The sequence below is a fragment of the Periplaneta americana genome, chromosome 12 (assembly GCF_040183065.1).
Source record: "Periplaneta americana isolate PAMFEO1 chromosome 12, P.americana_PAMFEO1_priV1, whole genome shotgun sequence".
Classification (NCBI taxonomy): domain Eukaryota; kingdom Metazoa; phylum Arthropoda; class Insecta; order Blattodea; family Blattidae; genus Periplaneta; species Periplaneta americana.
In genome coordinates, this window is record NC_091128.1 from 176,466,531 (window position 1) to 176,492,252 (window position 25,722).

Here is a 25,722-nt window from a genome sequence, read left to right on the forward strand (position 1 = left end):
TTTTCGCTTTTCGAAAACTGCAAGTAGGTCTATCCATTATAATGAAGACATATCTCACAATCTCAGTTAAGGGGGTAGGGAGGAAGGGAACAGCCTGTTCCCTCTGTTCCATGGAGGAACCGCCACTGTTAAATACAGAAAATATTGAATACAGCAATCTGTGTATCAATGCTAGTACATTGTATCTTCCTATTTCGGTTTGTTTCTTGTTATGATAGTGAAAATAAGTTTTCATGGATTTTGAAATATTGAACACAAGAATTGATATTTTTTATACACCAAAACAAAAAGGCTATCCGAATTTACCGTCTCCCATCCATAATTTGATATGGGAGCAAGATGCAGCAATTAATATACCTGCATTAAACATGACGACTTTTCACTTACTGTATTGCTTGCATAGAATATCTGAAGCTTACATTTCAGCATCTAGCAGAAATTGGCTTAAATGACAGCGTTCCATTTACCTTTGCATTTCTGCTCCATTTTATAAGATGGAAACACCATGTTCATTACTTATGGCACCATGTTAAGCCAGGAAGAAATCCAGATGGAAATGAAGGAAAAACATCACACATTTTGTAGTTGGGTTTCTTATATGAGTCACAAAATCTTTCACAAACTCTCTGATATTGTCTGCTTCTAAATTTTCAAGCAAATCCAATACAGGCAGGGTTAGTTGGACTTCTGGGCTATCATGACAGAAGACAAAGAAACCTGAAATAACTTACTTTAAATACTGTATAAAATAAAAAAATCTAATAAAACAAATTTATGCATGAGTCAGTGAATATCCCTGCCATACCAGTAAGATTTTCCATAGTGAGCCTTGGTTATATCTTACATCCTAAAATGTCAGTCAGCTTTGTCCATTATCTTTGTGAAAACATTCATGATGGCGAGTTTAAATCAACCATTCGTGTAGCTAAGAACATGTTTCATGTTTTCGTATGTGTCCTCTGTGTGTTTGGCTTGGCAATAGGAATTATCTTATTTCCATTGTGCAATAACAGCATTGACTTTAAAATAATCTGTAGATAATCGCCATTCTTCAGGATTATGCAGAATTGCTCAATATCTTTTGACAAGAGCGAAATGCAGTCATATTCCTTATGCCTTCAAAAAGATTTCATTCTTACAGCCTCAAAGTCGCCATTCTCGATCACTCCAAATAGATGACATTCAAAGAGGTATACATTCGCATACACATCACACGAGTTGTGTTTTGTTGTTGCTCTGAAAAAAAAATTGGGGGAAGATAGACAGCTGCAAGTTTTATGCCTACATACGTCTCTCAGAATGGAATGTTGAATGTAAGGTATCCATTGCTTATATGTCCACTCCCATTTGAAGACCGTTTTTGCAAAACTTGCTAACTGCAAAATTTGCAAAATTGAGATTTTGATGGATTCGTTAACATAAGGCAGGCGTCTTAGTAAAATTGGGTTATTTCTCTTCATTGTAGTGTGTCAAAGTGTGATCGTTTTTCAAAACTTTCTGCTATAAGTGAGACATACAGAAAACTTGCTTACTGTAGTGTTTTGTCTCTCCTGTAAAATTTAGTTTTTTTCAGTTAGCAAGTTTTGCAAAAACGGTCCTCATTTGTGCTGTATATGCTGTGACATTGTGCATTTTCTCTTCTTCACTCAAATTCACTCGCAAAATTTTCCAATTTAACTTGTAGACTACTGATGATCAATTGAAATTGTAGCTTAGTTCGTTAGATTCGTTTGATACCGCTATGAAAGTTCTATTGCTTGTTATACTGCCTAAGCTGCCGCACGATCTCCCAATTTGTGCCTCAATTTCTCCCATCCCACGTATCGCTAGATAACATCACCCGCTTCAGTTAAAGGTTACATTGGACGCATTTATTTTTTGTCCATTAATCGCTGTTTATTTCATTGGAATATGTTGTGTAGTTTAGAAATTATAGGTGCACCAAAACTGGTATGAAAATGTATCATTCGACTTTCTGGGATGCTACCCTAGTACTCCAAAACGAAGATGGTCAAAGCACTGTACTTTGTTGGCAGCAGGATTTTTGGTTTTAAATTAAACCACTAATTCTTCCAGTGCTAAGATTATTTTTGCTTTGCCATTGTAATCTCCGTTACATATTTACCACAAACATGGCAGTTCTCTATCTTTATCATTTTTCTCAATAAGCAATCTCACAACCCGACATTATGCAGTGTTTGACTTCAGTGGATGAAGACTTGTGGCAGACTGACATGAGAATGGACCACATTTCCACCACTCATGAGACCCCTGCGGTGGTTGAGTGGTCAGATCTCTGACCTGTTACATAGGCAATACGGGTTCGACTCCTGGTCAGGTCTGGTCTTCTTCATTAAAAAATCCATAGTGGCACTTGTGGTGGACAAATCGCAGTCGGGGTTTTTCTCGGGGTTCTCCTGTTTTTCCCCATATTAGGGCTTTATATTATTCCGTCACCATTTCTGCATTTCGTCATCAGTCCATAGCATTCCCCGATCGTCTGCTGGTGACTCACAGAGGGGGCTGGCCTAGGGACGACACCTGGGTACACAGCAAACCTTAGTATAGTCAACCGGTGTGCATTAGCTTGAGGGTTAGCACAATAGACCATAATAGGTCACAGTGCTGGCCCATAGTGCCCCCCTCTGGTAAATTCAATTCAAATTCAACCACTCACGAGCTGACTTTTAGTGGCTCGATCTCAGATTTCCCCATTCACGATTATGATAATATGATGACGCAATCAGTTGGATTATGGTTCGACAGAATATCCCAACGAGCCACAGGACTTCAGTTTCCAGACTCATGATACAATTTTGGAGTAACACTGCACCATTTGGACAGATGGAGTGATCATGAATGATAGATAGTCTTTAACATAATGCCACAGTCTAGTATATACAGTCGCGAAGCTCAATACGTAGTAAATATGCAAACATTAGATAGTTGCTCACCACTAGGATCGCTAATATCGCCTCATTACAGGCAATGCAAAATAGAACCGTCACAGTCTATTGTTTCTAGCACCCTCAAAACTCAAGCTTCGTGACTATATATAGTAGACTGTGATAATGCTTGGTTGCAAGAAAACAAACTGGTTGACAAGTTCTTCTCTTAGTTAATGTATCCTTAAAATTAGTGGATCATTAAATCAGCAACAAGGTATCATTTATGAGGCAACTAGACCAGGAGATAGTGGGGTAGTGTGACCAGTTACTTTCTCCCTCTATTGCATACATCTCCGATTAGCCACATACCGGTATTACACTAATCAGACTATATATGATATTTTAATGTACATATTGCCTACTGTAATTGTTTATCAATAAAGTAAATATTCCCTTATAAGGGCTGATTCATGTTCTGCCTATTTCATTAGTCACACATTAAGCCAATTGGCTTGTTGTCAGAACGACATCTTATCCTGCCTATGGTTTTTCCGTGGTTTCCCAAGGCTTTAATACGAATGTCTGGATGAGACCTAAAAGAAATGGGCCATGGACACCCTTTCCTTTAAATTTTCCCCCCTATTTTACTTAGCTAGTGACCTGTAGACATCCAGGGCATTGGTTGGTCTGGTACCAATGATTTGTGTTGTATTAAAACCTTCACTCGCAGCTTAAATACTGCAACAGGATTACTCCAGATTTTGAGTTAATGATTTGTTTAATGCCATGATAGGCCTATGTGAGTGAAGGATTTGAAGTTAGTTGAATGGTTGAATCCCTTTCTTAGAAAGTCTTCTATTTCATTTTCAAACAATCCGCATTGGGTGATATCCATTGAATCTCTCTTCTCTTGTTTTTGTTCTGAAGGATTTGAATTTGCTGCTGAATCTGCTTTACGTGGGTTTTCTTAGACTTATGAATTTTTGGAATTGCATCAATTACAGCTGTGGAATCACGACTGTTTAAGTACACAATTTTTATGGCTTCAGTTTCTCCTTCAAAATTTGTATGCTATGGCCATAAAGCTCCTTCTGTACAGTAACATTTTTCTTCCAATTTATTATTTGACAAAAAGACTTGTCAAAGGTTGATAAAAAAATTTGTCAAAGATTGTTTCATATTGCTAAAGATTTGACAAGATTTAAAAAAAACATACTCAAAGTTTATTGTAACTTATGTAAGCCTACCTACCAATTACATTATTACAATATAAATATGTAAATCCTTTGGAGAATAACTAGGCTGTATAAAATAATATTAATCATTATTGGATTGGTGCATAAGTTCGTAGCATTTTTCTGTACTTTCATTCATCTGTTGTCCATGTTTCCATAGCAACCAAGTATTTATTTATGCTATGAGCTTATGCACCGATCCAATACTTAACTGTGCGATACCCTAAAATGAAGAATATTACGATTGCCTATTGTTTTAAAACAAAATATTTACGATTAGTATTTGCGTATGTTATAGGTTAGAATCTTCATTAAAAAAATACATGTATTGATACTTATCTCGAGATATCTGTAAAAATATTTATTGAATAAGTTTCCGTCAAAATGACTTACCAATATTAAAAAAAAAAAAAAAAAAAACAACAACAAATATTTAGACATGTAAATAATTCATTGAAGTTAATATTTTGCTAACATTTTCGCTGACACAAACCATTAATTTGCAATATAAACATTTGTACGATCATCTACATTGTATTAATAAAGATAATATTTTCTAATTAAATGAACCTTTAATATAGGTGTAACATTGATAGAAATTGAACCTGTTTTAATTATATAATGATTGTAATCTTCTTATAAGTGTATTAATAGTTATTTAATTATTGTGTGTAAAATTGAACTAATTTTTTAATATTTGTTTGGTTTTAACAGTTATAAAGTAAATTAATTGAATAATGCAATAATTAACACAACTATTATTTTCTTTAATTTCCATGTATTGTTTTAATATGTTTGTTTTTAGATTGTTTAATTATCTATTTAATGAATATGCCAATACCAGTAAAATTTTTCAATGTACTGTATGAGATATTTGAACTTTTGCCAGAAGATGCCGAAATTTGCAAAAACGTTAGCAACATATTATTAACTTCAATGAATTATTTGTGTGCCTAAATATTTGTTGTTCTGTTTTTTTTTTTTTTTTTTAATATTGATAAGTCGACGGAAACTTATTCAATAAATATTTTAATATTATATTTGACTTATCTGAATACCACTACAATGTTTTCTAAGATAATCGAGATATCTGGCTTGTAATTTCCTCATTACTTTTTTCATTTTATTGTGGTATTTCCACAGAACCCATGGCATATAGGCAAGGGTTCAAGTCATATATAAATTACTTAACTTGCAAATATATTTTCTCGGCCATGTTTTTTATGGTTATTGGCACGATAATATTTTCGAATCACATTGGTCAATTCCTTCAAAGAATTGTCAGATCTTTGATCAGTTTAGAGCATGTTCTTATTTACTTTCAAGATAATCAAAGACTTTTAAAATATTGTGAATGATTTGACAATGAAACTTGTAAAGTACTGGCAAGACTTGAAAACGCTTGTGAAGCATTGAATTTGACGAAAATTGAACCATGTACGAGCAGCTTAAAGTTTGCATAACTGATGATATTATGCACGTCTAAGCCTACTTTCCTTCTGCCTCTTTGAAAGATTCATGGGTATATGTATGATTATATATATGATTGCATATTTACATGTAACTCTAGTAGTAACATTGAAATTGTTGCACGTACAATTTTGTATTTTAACTTTATCTTAGTTAACTTGAGTGAGATAGTGACTGTAATATTTTTAGGGGAATTTTTCTGTAATGTTCAAAATACAGGAAAGAAATTTGTTTCTTTTTTATGTAGTGCCTTAATGTGAATCATACTAACTCAACATTAATTATATTTTTCCAAAATCGTCCAAATTTGACTTACTTACAAATGGCTTTCAGAGAATCTGAAGGTTCATTGCCTCCCTCACATAAGCCCGCCATCGGTCCCTATCCTGAACAAGATTAATCCAGTCCCTACCATCATATTCCACCTCCCTCACATCTATTTTAATATTATCCTCCCATCTAACACTCTATATGCATTTCTGGATTTGCCCATACGTGCTACATGCTCTGCCCATTTCAAACGTCTGAATTTAATGTTACTTATTATATCAGGAGTAGAATATAATGCGTGCAGTTCTGTGTTGTGTAACTTTCTTCAGTTGTTTGCCAAATTGAATTTTAACACTACTTAATTCTTGCAATTGAGTGCATTGTTAAATGAAAAACTAGTGTTACTATTAGTATGAAATGGGAAACAAACCATACTGGTCTTGAATTCAGAACCTCTTCATTAATAATCCGGCATTTAACTTCAGAGTTAAAGGAAGCATCTTAACTAATGATGCAACAGACATCAACTTTCATTGCCGTCAACCTGACAGTCTTTGGTTTTGTTTTACTTTGTTTCACATTAACTTCCACCCAGAATAGAATATTATCGAAATTGATAACCCGAATTGTATGTCCTTTCCTTGTAAGATAATTCACTTGATGACTTGCAGGAATGACATGACAGGTAATCAGTAATCAAACACAGAAATTGTCGTTTTTAATCGTTAACAGCTATCACATGATTATATGATATTTGCAACAGCCGATTTCACTGAGGTTATGTGACAACGTTGCAGTGTTAATTGTCTGCTGTTATAGTATTCATGTTAATTTGTTAGCACTGTAACATGTGGGTCGTTTTAAGCACCATTTTGAAGTAACCATACCTTTCACATCTTATTTCAATGGGCAGAAGCATTTTCTTTCAATTTAGGTACTTCTTTAATTTGCATCTAAATAACCTCATGTTTTGAGTTTGATATTTTATACCCATAAAGAGGCTATTAAAAATTTGTACTGCCATATAACGCACTCCTTTTTTATAGCACAATGGATTTGCCGATGGAGTATGAAAGTAATTTTTGACGAATATTTAATGCTATGAACTGTTGAATTAGTTACATAGTTTTCATGATTACATACAAGGAAGTTTATTAATGAAAACATATATTGACAAACCATAGCCATTATTTGTAGTTTTTTAAAAATGATTCTACATGATTCCCTAGATTTGGCACCTACTATTATTCTAATTACTCTTTTTTGTAGTAGGAATATATTGTTGCTATCTGTATAATTTCCCCAGAATATTATTCCAAAACTCATTAATGATTGGAAATATGCAAAGTTTATTGTTTTTAGATATTGATATTTACTACCTCTTGCATAGATCTAATAGCAAAACATGCTGAATTTAGTTTGGTAGTAATTTCTTTAATATGATTTTTCCAGCTTAACATATCCATAAGGGCGCAAATAGCCAGAGTAGCTGACGCACCTTTTTAAACCCCACTAACTAAACATACCGATTTGTAAGCCAAGAAATTTGATTGTTGCAGTTTTTTCTATTAGGAACCTGTTGTTGATTATTGCACTTGAAATTTGCGAAGTTGATTTTGGGCAGGATTTAAATTGGATTGTATTAGTTTTGTTACAATTTAATACTAATCTAATATTATTTAATATTATTGACAGAGAACCAATCACATATTTTGAGGAGAATTTCCTCTGTTGAAGATTGAAATACGTTGGAGTTATTGGCTGTGTCATCTGCAAATAATATGGGATGATCTACAGGTTGTGCTTTATTTAAGAAACATATCAATTTGGGACAGGTGGAATGGGATCTTGACTGTCATAGTGTAAGATTTATTTTGTTTCACGTGTGTAGCACTAATGAAACGAAATAAATAATAAAAGAGCAATAATTGAGAATTACAAATCATATTAGTATAATATAATACTAGGAAGCTAAGTAACTGATATATTATTGCATAATTTCGAAGGAAAAATTGTTCCGGGGCCGGGTATCGAACCCAGGACCTTTGGTTAAATGTATCAACGCTCTACCAACTGAGCTACCCGGGAACTCTACCAGACACCGATCCAATTTTTCCCTCTATCCACAGACCTCAAAGTGGGCTGACAACTGTCAAGCAACCAACATGCTCCCTATAAAGTTAATTTGAATAATTATTCTGTTATATAATAAGTTACTATTAAAGATAATAATTAAATGAAATTGTAATACCATAACATAAAGCAACTTAAGAATCATTTACTGCATGTAGTAAGCAATAATTTTTTTTCACTGGTTTATCATCACCACCACCACCACCACCACCACCACCACCACCACCACCACCACCACAAGTTTTAGGCAACGTGTCCTGTTACGATCTCATATTAAATAGGAATTTTCTCTGCAGTGCTATTTGGGATGTCCCAGAGATCTCTTCCCAAGGTTTATTTATGAAAAAAAATCTCCAGGAGTTGAAGTCTGATTTTTTTCTTATGTTTGCTCACATTTAAGTGTATTTTTCACAGATGCTGTTAATATCTATGATTTTAAAATTTGTATATTTTGTGATAAACAACATTTCTGACAATTTAAACCAAAATTTTGAACAAATAGATATATTACGTGAAGGGAAAAATAATTATTATATCTTGTTCAGAAATCTCTAACTTTTTATAATAAAAGTAATACTTTTGAAGTAAAAGGCTAAATCATATTGAATTATAATTTTAGCTACAAATTGTAGAATTATTCTGGAAAAGTAGAACAAAAAATTCATTAAGGTATGTCAAATAGTGTACCCTAAATTCGTGCGAAGAAATCAGAATTCACGCAGCGAATTTTTTTTTCATAAATAAAGCTGTGGAAAAATATTGCTACTCCATGCAGAAAATGATCTTAAATTGCTGTACATGGTGCTGAAGTTTAATTTAATTATCTTTAGTAGTATTAAGAATACAAAGATTTATCATATTCTAATTTACACACACTCAAAGCAATCCTCTCAACTACCCTGTGCCCTCAATGTTGTTCTTATTATTCTGAACTTTATTAGTCAGTCCTAGAATCTAAACAAAAGATAAGGAAGTCAGGAACACTTTCTTGGGTATCTTATAAATTGTGATGTGACAAGGTCAGCACTGACTCGCTTATTTATAAATCTTACAATCTGGAGTTGAGTAGTTTCGTGCTTGCTAATACTTCCTCTACTCTCCTCGCCCCTTTGCCTTCTCTCATATCTTCGTGTCCTGCTTTTTCTGTACCCCTCACTATTTATTCACGATTGCTCACACATTCAACATCCTAACTTGCTGACTCACATATTTTCTGTCTGTCTCTGTCTATAGATTGATCTCTCTTTCTCGCTCTCTCTCTCTCTCTCTGTCGCACACTCTTCTCCTCTACCTCTCCTAAATCCTGACTCATTGACTCACAACAGGATCACATGCGCAGCATTCGTCAAAGTGAAGACTTAGGCTACTTTTGTCTCGAGAAATAGTCAGTGTGTTTATTTTCTTTATATTGGTTACAGCGTTTACTTGGTTACAAAATTGTCTAAATGTGGTAATGAAAGAAGTGAATTTGATCACGTTATTTTGGCAGCTAGTATTTTTCTTTCTTTCTTTATCTTCTTTCTTTGTTTCTTTCATTGTTTATTTACTAACAACATTATTTAAATGTGGTAAACGAAAGAAGTGAATTTGATCACGTTATTTTGGCAGCTAGTATTTTTCTTTCTTTCGTTATCTTTTCTTCTTTCATTGTTTATTTACTAACAACATTATTTAAATATGGTAAACGAAAGAAATGAATTTGATCGCGTTATTTTGACAGCTAGTATTTTTTTTCTTCTTTCTTTGTTTCTTTCATTATTTATTTACTAACAACATTATTTAAATGTGATAAACGAAAAAAGTGAATTTGATCACGTTATTTTGGCATCTAGTATTTTTCTTACTTTCTTTATCTTTTCTTCTTTCATTGTTTACTTACTAACAACGTTATCTAAATGTGGTAACGAAAGAAGTGAATTTGATCACGTTATTTTGGCATCTAGTATTTTTCTTTCTTTCTTTCTTTCTTTCTTTCTTTCTTTATCTTATCTTCTTTCATTGTTTACTTACTAACAACGTTATCTAAATGTGGTAAACGAAAGAAGTGAATTTGATCACGTTATTTTGGCATCTAGTATCTTTCTTTCTTTCTTTCTTTCTTTCTTTCTTTCTTTATCTTTTCTTCTTTCATTGTTTACTTACTAACAACGTTATCTAAATGTGGTAACGAAAGAAGTGAATTTGATGACGTTATTTTGGCATCTAGTATCTTTCTTTCTTTCCTTTCTTTATCTTTTCTTCTTTCTTTGTTCCTTTCATTGTTTACTTACTAACAACGTTATCTGAATGTGCTAGCAAAATAAGTAAATTTGATCACGTTATTTTGACATCTAGTATTTTTCTTTCTTTTTTTAAGCATTTCTTCCTCTTCTGTTTCTTTCATTGTTTACTAACAACATTAACTGAAGGTGGTAATGAAAGAAGTGAATTTTGATCAAGTTATTTTGGCATGCATTGTTTTTCTTATTTCTTTTTTCCTTCCTTTCTTCGTTCTTTCTTCATCTTTTCTTCCTTTTCTGTTTCTCCTTTGTTTCTTTCTTTCTTCTTCTCCTGACAGCGGTATTGCTGACTTCTCTTCCCCCCCTCTTCTTCATCTCCTTCCTATCATGAATTACGTCACTATTTTGATTCACTATAGGCCTACATTGTGTTGTTGGATAGTTTGCCTTACAGTTTTTGTATGTAATATTCTAATCACTCGCATTTATTTGCTTGCAGTGTTCGAATTGAAAGGGAGAAACCGGGGAATTTTCCCTTCATCCCTTTGGATTTCCCCCCCTCCCCAACTTCTGCATTCCTTTGTTCATTTCCAACTGGGGGAAAAAATTTCCCTTTCTGAATATATGTTTTAATATAGTTAGTATCACACTAGCATGAATATTGATATTTTTCCTGAAGTTGCGTTTCCAAAAACTTTATTTTCTGTGCTGCGGTCAAAGCATTTACTATAGTGAGCTTATTCTGAATGTTGTTCGTAAGTATCTTCTAGATTTCAACGTTAAAAAAAAGTTGTTATCCTTTAATCTGGAAAAGAGTATGTTAAAATATTTTATCCACACTTGTAACGGAATAGCGTCTTATCACATTCATTTAAAGTGGATAAGAACTTCATTACCTCACTCGTTTTCAAGAATGAATGATAGCATCAAGTATATTTCATAAAGGCAATCAAATTCATGTACTTACTAATAATCAAATTCTTTTCTTTATGGAAAGCATGGTACATATCATGGAATAATAAGCTCATCAAGATGAAGGTTTACAAACTTTAGATGAGTTACTGGAATATGCAAGAAGTACCTTTTCATTCACACTGTTGAGAATCTTCTTTCCGGTGCACTATTTTTCATATTTGGCATATGCAGTTTCATATTTTGATTTGGAATTCTCCAGCATTAAGTTGGAAATGATTTTTAAATCTTGCTCTTCAATATCTGAAGGCAAACTTTCAGAATTACACATCTTAAAACTTACAAATTGCAAATTTCCAGTAAAAACAAACTTTTGTTTATAGTAACATTGTGGTTGTCATGGATTTATAGCGTCACAATACATTATTCATGGCTAATGAGAAAGACAGGCTATGACAGGAATCAAAGTCACCTGCATATCTTGATTTAGTCATGGCCATCATGACAATCACATGATATAAATACATGTTCAAAGTTCTAAAAAGAAAAAGAAAAGAAAAGAATTTCTATATTAAACTCATATGAAACGTGTATTTAGTATTATATAAATTTGTTCAGTGTTGGCCATATTATGACTTATGATTAAGAATGTGATGTCACGCCGTAGCGTTGCTTACGAGATTACTTTATAAGCTGAGTGTTGTGTACCTTAGTTTGAAATGAATAAATAATTTCTTTGTTAAAATGTTAGACCTCTTTTAGATTGTAGGCAATTTTTTAACGAGTTTAGTGTAATTTAATAGGTTTATTTTTTGGTGATTTTTTTATTATTATTGAAATTCGGGCCCTATCATTTCCATTGTGTTGTCAGATTTGAGGATTGATAGGAAATCTGTTAGTATTTCATTATCTCTTTCACCCCACATTTGTATATAATAATACTTCTATTCCCATTTTCTTTATCTGGTCTGTCCATTGGATTTATGGCTTATATTTTTTCTCTTTCATTTTGATAGTATTATTCTTTATATTCTTTTCTGTCTGTATATAGATTTTGCAAGTCCAAACTATTTACGTACTCATTTCTCCTATTTATGGGCTTTCTTTTTGCCATCATTTAAGTCAGACATTATTGTCTAGTCTTCCATTGTTCTTATTATTTCTTAATGCGTTGTCCTAATGTACCACTCTCATCCCAAGCACGTGCTGTGTATTCCAGTTGCAGTCTGACGTGTGTTTGTTGCAGGACGTGCTTGGCTGTACTACACTCTGACTGAAGGCTCCCTGCAGAGCTATGTCCTGTGTCTGAGCCGTGACGCCAAGACTCTGCATCGGCACTACACTGCAGTGGCTCTAATCCGAGACACGCCACGCACACAGCAGCTCCTCACCTTGCTGGCCGGTCTGGAGCAAGTGCAGTTCAACCTGGATCCTGACGTGGCATATCTGGACATGGCAGCTTACCAGCACCAGCACAGCGAGGTGTCTTCTGACCTTCTGCCACCATGTGGCGATCCAACCAATCTTGGACCTCGCATGACATCATCCATAACGTCGTCATTGGCTTCACCAGTGGATTCAGGGGTAGCTTTGTTGGATAGTGATGCCGATGCGACGTCAGTCAGTGAGGCCACCATCGAGGCTGACAACCTCAGCCTGAGAGACGATAAGGAGGTGAGTGAGGAATGAAATAGATTGTTATTAATTTGATGAACATGCAATTCTTCAGTTTTTATTGTCAGTAGAACTTAAAACACTACAGCTGGATATTGTCAGAGAAATTGATAGCAGTTGATTGAGGTAGCAATGATGTAATAATAATGTTAGAGGAGGAATGTGCCAAGATAGAAATCCTGGAGGACATAGGCGGCAGAAGAGTTAAGAAAAAGTAGGTCAGTGAAATGGAATAGGTTTTGAGAACGTAAGGAACAAAACAGACTTAAGGAAAGATAGAGCAATGATGTGGAATAGGAGTTGATGACCTAGGAGCAAAACAATGTAGGGAAAGGTAGATAAGTGATATGGCATTTAGGATTTGAATTATTTGTGAATGTTGTATCAGTTTCTAAGGCTTGAAGTTTAAAAAAAAAATGGGGAAATTTTGTTATTGATTGGTTCATCTGTAACTGTGGAATGGAGCTGCATTCCTTGGGATTACAGTGGTAGGGGGACGCAGTTGTGCAAACTGCCTCCATTCAGCAGTTACAGATGAACCTGCTAAAGTGAAACCTGTCTAAAGCGGCCATCTGAAGTTACCTTGTAAAATGGCCGTTTTATCAGGTGGCCGTTTGATTAAGGTTGCGGTTCTTTTATGAATCAGCATGAAAACACTGAATTTCACTGACTTTTTAGGACTGTGCGCGTACAACAATCATGCATATTAATGTCAGCCTCTTCGATTCTTGCAACTAGCCTTTTCAAAACTCGCTTGCGGTACCTCAATTTAAATGACTGGATAATACCTTGATCAAGGGGCTGGAGGTGTGATGTATTTGAGGGAAGAAACACCAATTTCACGGATCACATTGCGATTTTGTCGTTTAATCTTAGAATTGAAATTGCATAGCTAATTCTCAAACAATGATGATGTCATCCAAGCTTTATTGTTGGCAGTCCACTTTACCTCCAATAAGCCCATGTCAGTATTTTTCAAACATCTCGGTTTTAATGATTTCCCTATCATTAAGAGTGCTTCTTTTTCTCCTGCAGCATTAAAACAAAAGAGCAGGGTTAGTCTGTCTTCTGCCAACTTCCCCCCCGTTACACTCTTTTTTTCTTAAAACTTAAGTTTTGTTAGATAGGGCCATCAAGAAAAACCTGTTTCGTCAACATTGTAAATGTCTCTGAGTTGATATTCCGCAAGAATTGAAGGCAGTCTATTTTTTCCATTCTTCAATAGCATTGGTTGCAATGTCACCGCCTTCACCAAACACAGAATGAAATGCAATGTTACGCCGTTTTCTAAAGCACTCTAACCACCCATTACTAGCAACAAAATTTCTTACATTGAGTTCTGTGGCAATTTCAAGAGCTTTCTCTTGATCATAGGTCCACTTACTGCAATTTCTTCGCCCTCGCACACTTGAACCATTCGTAAACGAAATCATTCACATTACTAAACACAGATTCTCTTTTCCTCCCATTCTTCTAATATTTCATCTTTATTCTTAATTATACCGTTTATTTGTGTCCTTCCACATTTGAATATTTCTGCAATTTTTCTCGCAGATGTTCCCTTCTCACTTTCTTGAATCATTTTTCGTCTCACCTCTAAACTTAACACCACTCTAAATTTATTGTTAGACATGATTTCTCTCTGAAACTAACTTCACAGTTCCTCTGAATCAAGTGAATGAGAAAAAGAAAAATTCGTAAAAGCTGATCCATATAGAGAAAGATAGAATGAGGAGAAAAAAAAATTCGATGGTTAACTACCTAAAACATACTGTGACATTTTCGATATGTTTCAATCCTTAAAAAACGAGTAAGAATTTATAGCTGTGCAGGGTCGGAGTGGAAAGTGACAAAAGAGTCATAAAACAGTAACCAACTAACCCCAAGATATGGAGGGTGTACTGTTGTACACTTAGCTATTGCTTCCTGTCCTCTAACCATAGAAAAAACAGGTCAGACAGTATCCGTGAAAAGATTTTTTGTTGGACAGTGACTGTTATAGTCAGGTTCCAATCCAAATAGATCCTGGCCGCTGGCCGGCGCATGAGGTGGCCGCTAAACAAAGAGAGAATTTGTATTGATCTTATGGAAAATCCAATTGGTTCCAGAGAAAATTGACCTTTTGGCCAGGTGGCCGTTTAAATGAAGTGACCGTGAAGGCAGGTTTTACTATAAAACAAAATTTCTAACTTCAAATCTTACCCGTAGAAACTGCTAGGATATTCACAAAAATTTTTTTTACAAATAGGTATTTGATCTTTATTAATTTAGAGAGTAATATATCCTACATCATCCAGCAACAGTTGAGAATCGTGCACCAATTAGTTACTCTTTCATTTTCACCTTCAATACTGAAAATGTAAGATTTTTTATTTTGTTTGAAAAACTTATAAATTCTCTATAAGGACTAACAGTTATCATATAAATACCGAAATTGCACTGAAAAATTATTAGTCTTTCCTATTGTTAATCAACAGTTAAAAACATTGTTAGTTTCTCTAATAATTTAAGGCCAAAGCAGCATTTTATAAGAATTATAAGGTGTCCCTAAACTTTCTGGCAACACTATGTGTTATTTTAACTATGAAGTACTAAATGGCTATTGTGAAAATTGTACTAAATTGACTTAAGTTGCTCTGCCCATATAGGCCTAGTCTTCAAATGCTACTTCAGATGTTATTAAATGTCATTTTGGTTATCCGTGTTCCTAATTTATGTTTTTTTTTCTTTTAACCCTTAAGCAGTCACATTTAACTCTGTAACATTAATGGCCAGTTTGTCCAAGTAATGTTTAATTTTGCTTAACGAATGTTAAATTAACAGTCTGTTTATTTTCAACGCTTTGTTAATGTATTTTCCATTTGTTCAACATAATTTTGTTTAAGATAACCAACACCCAACTATAACGTCTGTTAGCACTATTTTAACTACTCAACAGCAGTTGGTAATGATTCTACACATGTAAGACAATTTTTGATCGGCTAAAATTAATCTTTAAATTCTATATTATAGAGTGAGTCATGAAACTTGCATAAAATGACAACCTGTTATAGTAGGCCACGCTCCATAAACAAACAGTTGACAAATGAAAGTTGTAGGTGACGTGCTGAATAATAATTACAAAGTAAGGTTATATTTCCTCATTGCTATTATGAATATGAAATACGAAAGAAAGAAATAAAATAACACCGATGTATTTAAACAGTCCAAAATATTTTTTAAACGTTATATTACCAGTCATATGCTAAACATTTCCTACAGAGAGACACAAAATATTAATTTTGCAACTTCTGTTCGACATCAGCCATATTTAACTAACTGTTAAACGAGTTAACTGCCCGAAATCCTAAGTTTAAAATTAACAATCTGTTAAACCAAACTGGTGTTGAAAACATACAATTTTATTAATTAACAAACTGTTTAGAGTTTAACAGTCGTTAAAGTTTCTAACATTACTTGGAAAAACCGGCCATAAGAGTTTCGTGGGGTGTTGCTGACACCCCAAATAAAATGGGTTCCTATGGGCTATTTTTTTTTAGTGAACAATTAAGATACCACTCTTTTTTTATTTATTATACAACCATATGAAATACTTCAATATCCATCACAATGTTATAATTAACGTACAGTAAAGGTTTTAAATTTTGGTTCACATGTAATATTCGAACTTATGTTCACTCCTAATCATAATTTACTTTTTATCTTCCTTTCCAGACCATTGTCTTGATTTTTCTGTGGATACAGTCACTACTTAACACTCATTGTTATCATTTGTTACACAAGTTTGGTCAGTTTAGTCTCTGTCACTATTTGCAACAGGAGTGCGGGGTGTTGGCATCAACCCGCATCACTTTAACTGTTATTATCTGGAGTATGGGAATCCCGATTCCAAACATGTTTACGGTTATTGTTGCCTTGCTAATTCTAAGAAAGGTGCTGAAAGTTTCAGAAATACAGGCTTACTCAATATGTAGTTAACAGTTCCATATATGTGACTGGAGTGTTGGGAACACTCCGTGTGACTGTTGAAGGACTAATAAAAACGTATAAATTAAGTTTTACTGTATTCGGAGCTCTTCCAGGAAGAGAACAGTTTATCCTACCTACAGTTCTCAGTGGTCATAGTCTGTCTATGAAATATTGCATTATCACGTGTATGACTAGGTGCATTTTCTTCTTTATAATGATTGGCATCATCACCTGTAGTGCATTTCATTTGGTCGGCTGTTTCAGGATGATTCTTCCTTCAATGAAATAGAAGATAATCGAATCAATCATCAACTGCAGACTCTAGAAACAACGGTCACTAAGAAAGCAGCAGCAGCTGCAGCACAAGTTGAGTGTTGCAACAGCTTGACAAAGGCAGTTGAAGACAGTGCTCAGCAACCGGTAGCATTCTCTGTCATGACCGCAAGTGATATTGCCAACCAGAATGTGAGCGAGGAAGACCTCCTGGCAGCAGCTTCATTCGTGGAGTCCAGGAATAGGGTAAACAGTGAGCTGAGTGGAGAAGACATTGTGTACCGTAGGCAGCGCAGCAAGAAGAAGAGGAATAGTGCAGCAGAGGCCGCAACGAAAGTGAAACGCGTCTCATTCCACGAGGACTTCATTACGAATGAAGGAAAGTGTCAGACGGAGTTCTCAGTCAGCTTTCTGCCACCCGACTCTGTGATAAAACGCGATGCTGTGAAGGGGAGGTACAGCTGGTGCGGAGAAGGAGACGCCCCGTTCATACGACGCAGGAATAATGAATCAGACACCAAATCCGACGTCTACTTGTCATCTTCGTCAGACGAGACCCTGTGCATGGAAGACCCGTTGGCTCGCACCAAGCCGCCCGTGAGGTACCCGCTTGGTGAGGTAACTCAGACCCCTCCTGTTGCTGAACGGGGCATTCCCGAAGGACAGGAGGATCCACCCAACTCCGCGTCCATCTTGTGTCTTCACACCGATACTAGCAGGAAGCAAGGCATCGGAGGCAATCTACCCGAGGCCATCCGCAGACTTGGCGGAAATCTAAAAAAGTTCCCATCATTCGCTTCTTTTGAATGGTCGTCCGACTCCGAGAGCATTCCAGCATCCGACACAGAATTTATTTGCAGCCGCACTGGACATTTGATATCATCTTCCTTTAAAGAAAATTGTTTTATGGAAAATTTCGCAGGTTCGTCATCTTCGTTAGATGTTCGTACTGTCAAGAATCGTAGTCAACACCGAAGTGTAAGGAAGAATAAACCTCTCAGCATACTTCCGTCGAGAGATGTCGCTTCTAAAACATCTCTATTGAACAGGTTCATGAGGTCATTGACACAAAAAAAATTCGTTCAGAAGAAACCAAAGATAGTTCTGAAGTCTTCTCAGTCCCTATATATCCCTAGAGTTAGGAATATTGATCACAATGAAGTGTTGCAGCACTTCAAGTTGGAGCTGGACGCAGAGATGAGACTGAGGGACAGTTCGGAGCCAGAGTGTGCACTCGCAACGGAGCTGCAGGAGAACTTGAGGACGCAGGCATTTCAGGATGCACATGAAATGTTATACAAGGTAAAACAAAATTGCAGATCTTATTGTTTCAGTAATCTTAGCCAAGCTTCACTATTCAAAATATGTATACTCTTTATTGGGACGCACTGTATAATTACTTCAAGCTGGTCTTTGTGTTCTCCACTTGCAGGTGTTCAAAGTGAGTAGCTCATATTGCAGTGATGGGATTGGCAAGCCACTACTTGCTATACTAACTGATGTCAATCTTTATTTAACTGGAGTCAAGAGTAACTACACATACTGCAATCATCTAGTGCTACCATACACAGAACTTGACGCTATGTTGGTAAGTGGTGTGAGCTTGTGGTTGTTTTTCAGTGACTGTTACATATTATAAGTTAAAAAATTTTTTTCTAATCAGAAATTTTTTTATCTTCAGAGGATTTTTGCTTTGTACGACCATTAATTTGATTGTGCTGTAACCTCTTGCATCTTTGCAAGAGCATCACGAATTCGATGTGAAGTTGGTCAGAAATGTATATTGTTCTCACGAACATACTTAAAAGAAGAAATTGGCACACTCTGCATCATAATCCACAGTTAATTCCCGATTTACCACGAAAATCGTCTGTAGCTGCATTTAGATTGGCAATAGGCCATGATTGTTTGGCCAAACACCTGCATAGAATTGGAATATATCAGTCCCCTAACTGCCCATTGTGCAACTCAAACCAAGCAATGGATTCGGAACACCTCAAAATCTGTGCTTCATTGGCTGACCATGATAATATCTTTGAAAAATATTCGAGTGCAAGAGGTCAAATGACTTTATTGTCTAACGCCTGGTATTAGAAAACAACAACTTAAAAGAAGAAAGGAATAAATATTTATTGATTAGACATAGTACAGGAAAAAGAGTGCATCTTCATGGGAAGTTTTGTTTAATTTTCCTTATTAACTTTGTGTTAAAAAATTCTGTTCACACACATTTTTCAGTGTTTACCAATAGAATCACATTATTTTTTAATGTTTCTGTCTTGTTCATGAACCATTTTTTGTTTGCATTTGTGAATAAAACATTCAACATTTGTTTTAATTGCACATCTGTGATAACAAATGAACTCACATTTATATGTGTAAATAAATGTTTATTGTTGTTATATAATCCAACTTTGTGATTAACATACCACTTTTGTCTTGAAAAAACAGAATTTTTGGTCAATAGTATTGTCAAGTCATATCTTAAAGAAGTAGCCACTGGCGTAGCTCAGTTGAAAGGTGAACATCTGATCTGGAGCTGCACTTGGGCATTGGTTCGATTCCCACTTGGACTGATTACGTGGTTGGATTTTTTTTTGCGAGCTTTTTCATAACTGAATCGGTTTTTTGAGAAACCCCATAAGTCAAATTTTAATAAAACTGAGTTTATTGCTAATTCCTGTTCTATAGAGATAGATACACCATTTTCTAGAAAAGTACTACACGTCAAACGGTATTTCTGTTATTAAATGTGCGCTTGAAAATTAGGTTTCGTGAAGTCAGTGACACAGAATGAACTAAACTATAGCCTAAGCTGTTGTGTTCGGTAAATTAATTATTTTGTGTCTGAATTTTGGGTTTGTTAGAATAATGTTGTTGTCTTTTGTGTAGTGTATTATTGCATTCGATTATTTCATGCAGAACTTTAATATTCATGTCCTTAGTGGCATTTCATACAGGTTAGAGTAAAATTTGTTCACATGAAGCAAAAATTATGAAGTCAGCTTCTAAATACTGGTGCTGAGAATCAAATTCGTATTATTTTTTAACAAAATTTTCAATTATATCGTGAAATAAAGCGGTTGTTTTATTAAATCTTTACCAGATTTTGAGAAACCCTGTAAGTGAAACATTTTTAAACATGAATATTCAGTCATATTCTATTTAAAAAATATTCTTTTGCATACAGAAATATTCGTTATGTTTTTACCAAAATTTTCCATTTCAAATATTTCAGTTCTTAACACATGAATATCTTCTAACAGTTTTTTGTGTTTTTTTTTTTATTTTTATTTTATTGGGTTATTTTACGACACTGTATCAACATCTAGGTTATTTAGCGTCTGAATGAAATGAAGGTGATAATGCCGGTGAACTTAGTCCGGGGTCCAGCACCGAAAGTTACCCAGCATTTGCTCGTATTAGATTGAGGGAAAACCCTGGAAAAAATTTCAACCAGGTAACTTGCCCCGACCGGGATTCGAACCCGGGCCACCTGGTTTCGCAGCCAGACGCGCTGATCGTTACTCCACAGGTGTGGACTTTTTTGTGTTTCCCAAAACTTTGTATTTCGTAACTTAAGGGGTTTCTCAAAAAATCGATTCAACTATAAAGTAAATATCAGGTACTCCCATGGCGAATATTCGACCTCAGTAACTTAGTAGTTGATACAGCATCGTTAAATAATCAACTAAAAAGGTTGAAGTTAAGAAGCAATGTTAATATTAACAATGTTGTCGAATATCATTTTTGAACTTTGCTCATAAACTTGTGTGCTGAGGTTGTGTAAAGTCTTGCATTATTTTATGTTGCATGTGTAAGACAGTGCAGGTTATTAGGGTACTTTTGAACTTGTGGAAAGGAGTGACATAATTCTGGTGTTGCTGTCAAGGTGGGGCCGAGTGCCCAGACAGTTTTGTTCGTGAGTGTGGATAGACGAACACAGTTCCTGGTCGTCACTGGTAGTCGAGCTATCACGGAACAGCTCGTGGGGCATGTGGAGGTTGCTATGAGGCGTGCCCCCTCCAAGCCTGTGCTGCCAGCCGTGCGAGTGTTGGAGCTGGATGACATGAAGGCCTTGGCACAGGGACTGGCCCAACAGATTATGATGCTGGAGGTGGGTGATGGAGTATCCTGTCGTAGAAGCTTCTATCAAACGCATTTTCTTCGTTACACGAGTCTATTTCTAACATATCTCATATTTAAATTTTAAAAATGTAAGTATAATATTTATTGTATTGTGGGTCCCTATCACCACGGCATGGCGCGTCCTCAGGTTGCGGATCGAGAAGACGGCCTCCAGATATGGAGGGTAGCTGTGAATATATTGAATAAGCAGTCACGGACAGCCGATGAGGGGTGGTCCTCCAGCTTGGGGGTTGGGTGAAGGGCTAACGACCAATTACCGTAAAAAAACAGCTTGTTACGAATCCTTCAAATAAGCCTTGGAATGGGACTGATTCTCTGGCACGACCACAGCAAAGGAATAAGGTTTTGAGATTTGGTACTTGGAATGTTACAAGTCTAAATTCAGACGTTTGAGATGGGCAGGGCATGTAGCAGGTATGGGCGAATCCAGAAATGCATATAGAGTGTTAGTTGTGATGCCGGAGAGAAAAAGTCCTTTAGGGAGGCCGAGACGTAGATGGGAGGATAATATTAAAATGGATTTGAGGGAGGTGGGATATGATGATAGAGAATAGATTAATCTTGCTCAGGATAGGGACCAATGGCGGGCTTATGTGAGGGCGGCAATGAACCTCCGGGTTCCTTAAAAGCCAGTAAGTAAGTATAATATTTATACCTACTGTTTCAGAATGACATGTTGATAATTTAATTTTCATCACTGGTGATAAACAGATGTTCGTTTCAAATGTTGTAAAATACAGGTACTCAGGTCACAAATGAAATAACAATATCAACATATTTTATGATCTAGTGTACCAGTCCTGCATCCACTTATAATCCCTGTTCATTTATCAGTACCAATTTAATTTGTGTGTTCTGTTAGATATACCAAATACATGTCTTTCGATTTCAGGATGAAGCATTGTGCCACTATGCAATGGTCCACTTCCAGGACGATCATGTGAGTCCCCCATCAACACCAATGGGGCCAACTAGAGAAGGGCACCTCATGTTCCGGCCAGCAACAGATGCTCCCCTGCAGCCATGGGAGCCTGGCTTCTTCATGCTTAAGTAAGTAACATCATTCGTTATAAGCCAAAATAATTCAGTTGTTGGCCAACTTGCAAGTGGTAAAAGGGGAAATGTCCACCAAGATTAAAATTTGGACACATTGAAATCTATCTTGCTCTTATAGAGACTGGAAAAGAAAATTATTACACTGTGAAAAGCATTAAAATACAGGGTGTCCACATGAAACCTTTACAACTTCAGATGTAAATAACAAATTATTGAGACATGATATCTGGATGCGGTTTTCTGCATGCTAATCAGAAACTGTCAAAGTTTTTATGGGAATTTTGTTGGATTGTCGAAATGCGTTTTTTGGTTGCAGGTGTGAATTTTGGTAGAATCTGAAATCTGATTGTGCAGGAGATGTGATCACTTCAGGAGATGGCACAATGTGTATCCTGATTTATCGAGACACTATCAGATACACAAGTACAACGTCACATCCGGATCCGATATGGAAGGGAGCCGCCAACAATTCGAGAGTGGTACCGAAAATTTATGGAGATTGGGAGTGTGCTACAATAAAAGAGCAATGGGCAGCGAAGCACAAGTGGTGGATGAGATTGAACATGTGCAAGGTGCATTTGTCCAAAGGAATCCTTTCTCGGCATCAATTCTAGCCAGCACATCGACAGCAAATGCTGTGCGGCCTGGACGATCATCTGGCTGAAGAGCTTGCACACACGTAAACCTGAGATTCTTGTGAAGGACTTTGTGGACAATCGAATGTGACAAGTTCAGTTCCCTGGCGACACTGTGAATGGACTAACTAGGGGTTCGGACAAATGTACTTTGCACACGTTCAATGTCCTCTACACTTTTGTTTCACCACCCACTTCCCTTTTGCCGCAGCACACTTCCAGTCTCCATAAATTATCAGTGCCGTTTCCGGATTGTTGGCCGTGATGATGGTTCTCATCCATATTGGGTCCGGACGTAGCGTTGCACCTGTGTCTGTTCGTGTATGGATAAACCAGGACACACATTCTGCCATCTCTTGAAGTGTCCACATCTCCTTTACTGCCAGATTTCATCAAAATTCACACCTGCAACCAAAGAATGCATTTGAACAATCCAACAAATTTCCATAAAAACTTTGACAGTTTCCGATTAACATGCAGAAAACTGCATCCAGATATGCCTCAATAATTTATTTACATATATACATCTTGATTACACAACTTTTAACACTGTATCACTTCGGAATATGTATGATAAGTACTTTCTTGTGTTAAATTTTAACGTACCTTGTTAACATGTTTCGACCTATTTTCGGTCATCTTCGGAACTGGTCGTTGTTGGTGTTGGCGCCTCTTGTTTCCTGTGAGGGTGTGTTCGTAGTGTAGAGTCAAATAGTGTGTGTGTTCTGAAATTGAGTTGTGTGTTGAGAATTTCATTGGGGTGTGTTTTCGTGTGTCTATATTTCGTATTGTTCTAGTGTGTTGAGTTTCTGGCTTTTTGGTTGGATGTGCAGTATTTCCATGTCTGTGTCTATGTTGCTGTAGGTGTGGTTGGCATTTGTGATGTGTTCTGCATATGTGGAGGTGTTTTGTAATTTTGTTATGGCTGTGATGTGCTCTTTGTAACACCTCCACATATGCAGAACACATCACAAATGCCAACCACACCTACAGAGACATCAACACAGACATGGAAATACTGCACATCCAACCAAAAAGCCAGAAACTCAACACACTAGAACAATATGAAATATACAGACACACGAAAACATACCCCAACGATATTCTCAACACACAACTCAATTTCTAAACACACACACTCTTTGACTCTACACTACGAACGCACCCACACAGGAAACAAGAGGCGCCAACACTAACAACGACCAGTTCTGAAGATGACCCAAAATAGGTCGAAACATGTTAACAAGGTACATTAAATTTCACAAGAAAGACTTATCATACATATTCCGAAATTTATTTACGTCTGAAGTTGTAAAGGTTTCATTTGGACACCCTGTGTATAAAAAAAATATAATAATTGTTGCTGTAAAACATTGGACAAAAAATCTAACGACATATGTGCCAATTTTCACTTTTGTTAAAGTCCTAATGGATATTTGTTTCATTGAAACTTTTGCGTTTCAAAAAAGCAACAATCATTTCACTTTCGAAACATTGTGTCTCTTTTGTCAGTAATGTACAATTTTGCTCGTTTCTGCTTTTTTTCTAGATAAAAATTGTTTTATTTGAAACATTTCATAGCGTGTTTTGGGAAAGGCGTTGATTTAAATCCCAGTTTTGTCTTCTAAATCTTCAGAAATTTGATCCGAACAAATGTAAAATTGTAAAATTCCTTTGCAGAACGAAAAGTCCATTCTCCCTTAAAATCTCCCCAGAGTCACAGGGCTGTATTCATAGACATTTTTAGCGCGGGCTTTCGGTGCATGATCAGCGTTTTTCGTATTCATAAACCAGTGTTAGCGATAGGATATGATTTGAATTCTGTACTAGTAACCAGTGGATAGCCGGGGCTAGCTTAGTACGCTCGTAGCGCGTGCTGCGAAATGTCTCTGAATAGCACCCACACTGATTGAAACTTAGGCATAGTTTGACTGTGTGGTTTGTTTTGCAGGGCAGGTGTTGTCTACATGTTTGGAGACAAATCGCAACGTCTGCCCAAGCGAGTGATTCCTCTGAGAGGCAATGGGTGTCGGGGATGTCGTCGTATTCCTTATGCTCAGCGCCCACATACCTTCGAAATTCTCCTGGGTCCTCGAAGATCATTCCAGTTCGCTGCTGCTGATGAGTATGAAGCTTCTGATTGGCTGCAGGCCTTCGTGCAAGCAGCATCTGGCGTAAGTGCGATTTGTGGCTTGGTATGGATTATAGGCAGTCCCATGAAAGTGATTTTTTAAGAAAAATTATGTACTGTATATGCAAGTTTTGTAATCCTGACTTAAGGTATTGTAACTTTAATACAAAACAATAGTGTAATTTTTATTCAAAACAACAATAATCACTTTCTAAAATTGAATGTAAACACTCCCGTCAACAATGGGATTTCCACTACACACAGCAACACAGTATTCGTTATTGCACTCCACACACGACAATGACAATTCACTTGGATTATTGAGAACAACAATGTATTGTTAATCTTAAGGGAACGAACAGGTGAAAAATGTGGAAAAATGGAAAAAAATACAAATTTTTGTTTTTATGTTCATAATTTTATTTAAACCTTCTACTTTCATAATATGGCCTCATTTTTTATTTGGGAGCCCTTTAAACCGTGTCACATGACGTTTAAATGTCTGCTTGCACATGCTTCGTTGCCCTTTAAACGAGCTGTCAGCTCTAAAGTTTATGTTGAGCCTTGTAATTTGAATAAAGCGGGCTAGTTTTTTTTTCTGGTGTGTATCTAGTGAAATTAAGTTTGTTGTCACTCCTGAATACACTATCAGCTTGCCTGTCAGCCCTGCAAATACTTTGTTTTGAAACTGTGAATGGCAAAATATTG

General features: G+C 36.0%; 1 protein-coding gene across 5 annotated transcripts in view; it reads left to right on the plus strand.

Moving 5' to 3' along the window:
* prd1 (pruning defect 1) overlaps positions 1-25,722 on the plus strand; it is a 62,052-nt gene that overhangs the window by 2,989 nt on the left and 33,341 nt on the right. For 4 of the 5 annotated variants that reach the window (XM_069842651.1, XM_069842650.1, XM_069842653.1 and 1 more), the window contains 6 exons: positions 12,374-12,801; positions 17,035-18,345; positions 18,476-18,631; positions 20,936-21,160; positions 22,085-22,242; positions 24,835-25,057. In XM_069842651.1, the coding sequence (XP_069698752.1) occupies positions 12,374-12,801; positions 17,035-18,345; positions 18,476-18,631; positions 20,936-21,160; positions 22,085-22,242; positions 24,835-25,057 (2,501 nt within the window). Of the gene's footprint in view, positions 1-9,320; positions 9,447-12,373; positions 12,802-17,034; positions 18,346-18,475; positions 18,632-20,935; positions 21,161-22,084; positions 22,243-24,834; positions 25,058-25,722 lie in introns of those variants that run through there. The other variant, XM_069842654.1, reaches the window with a different exon arrangement.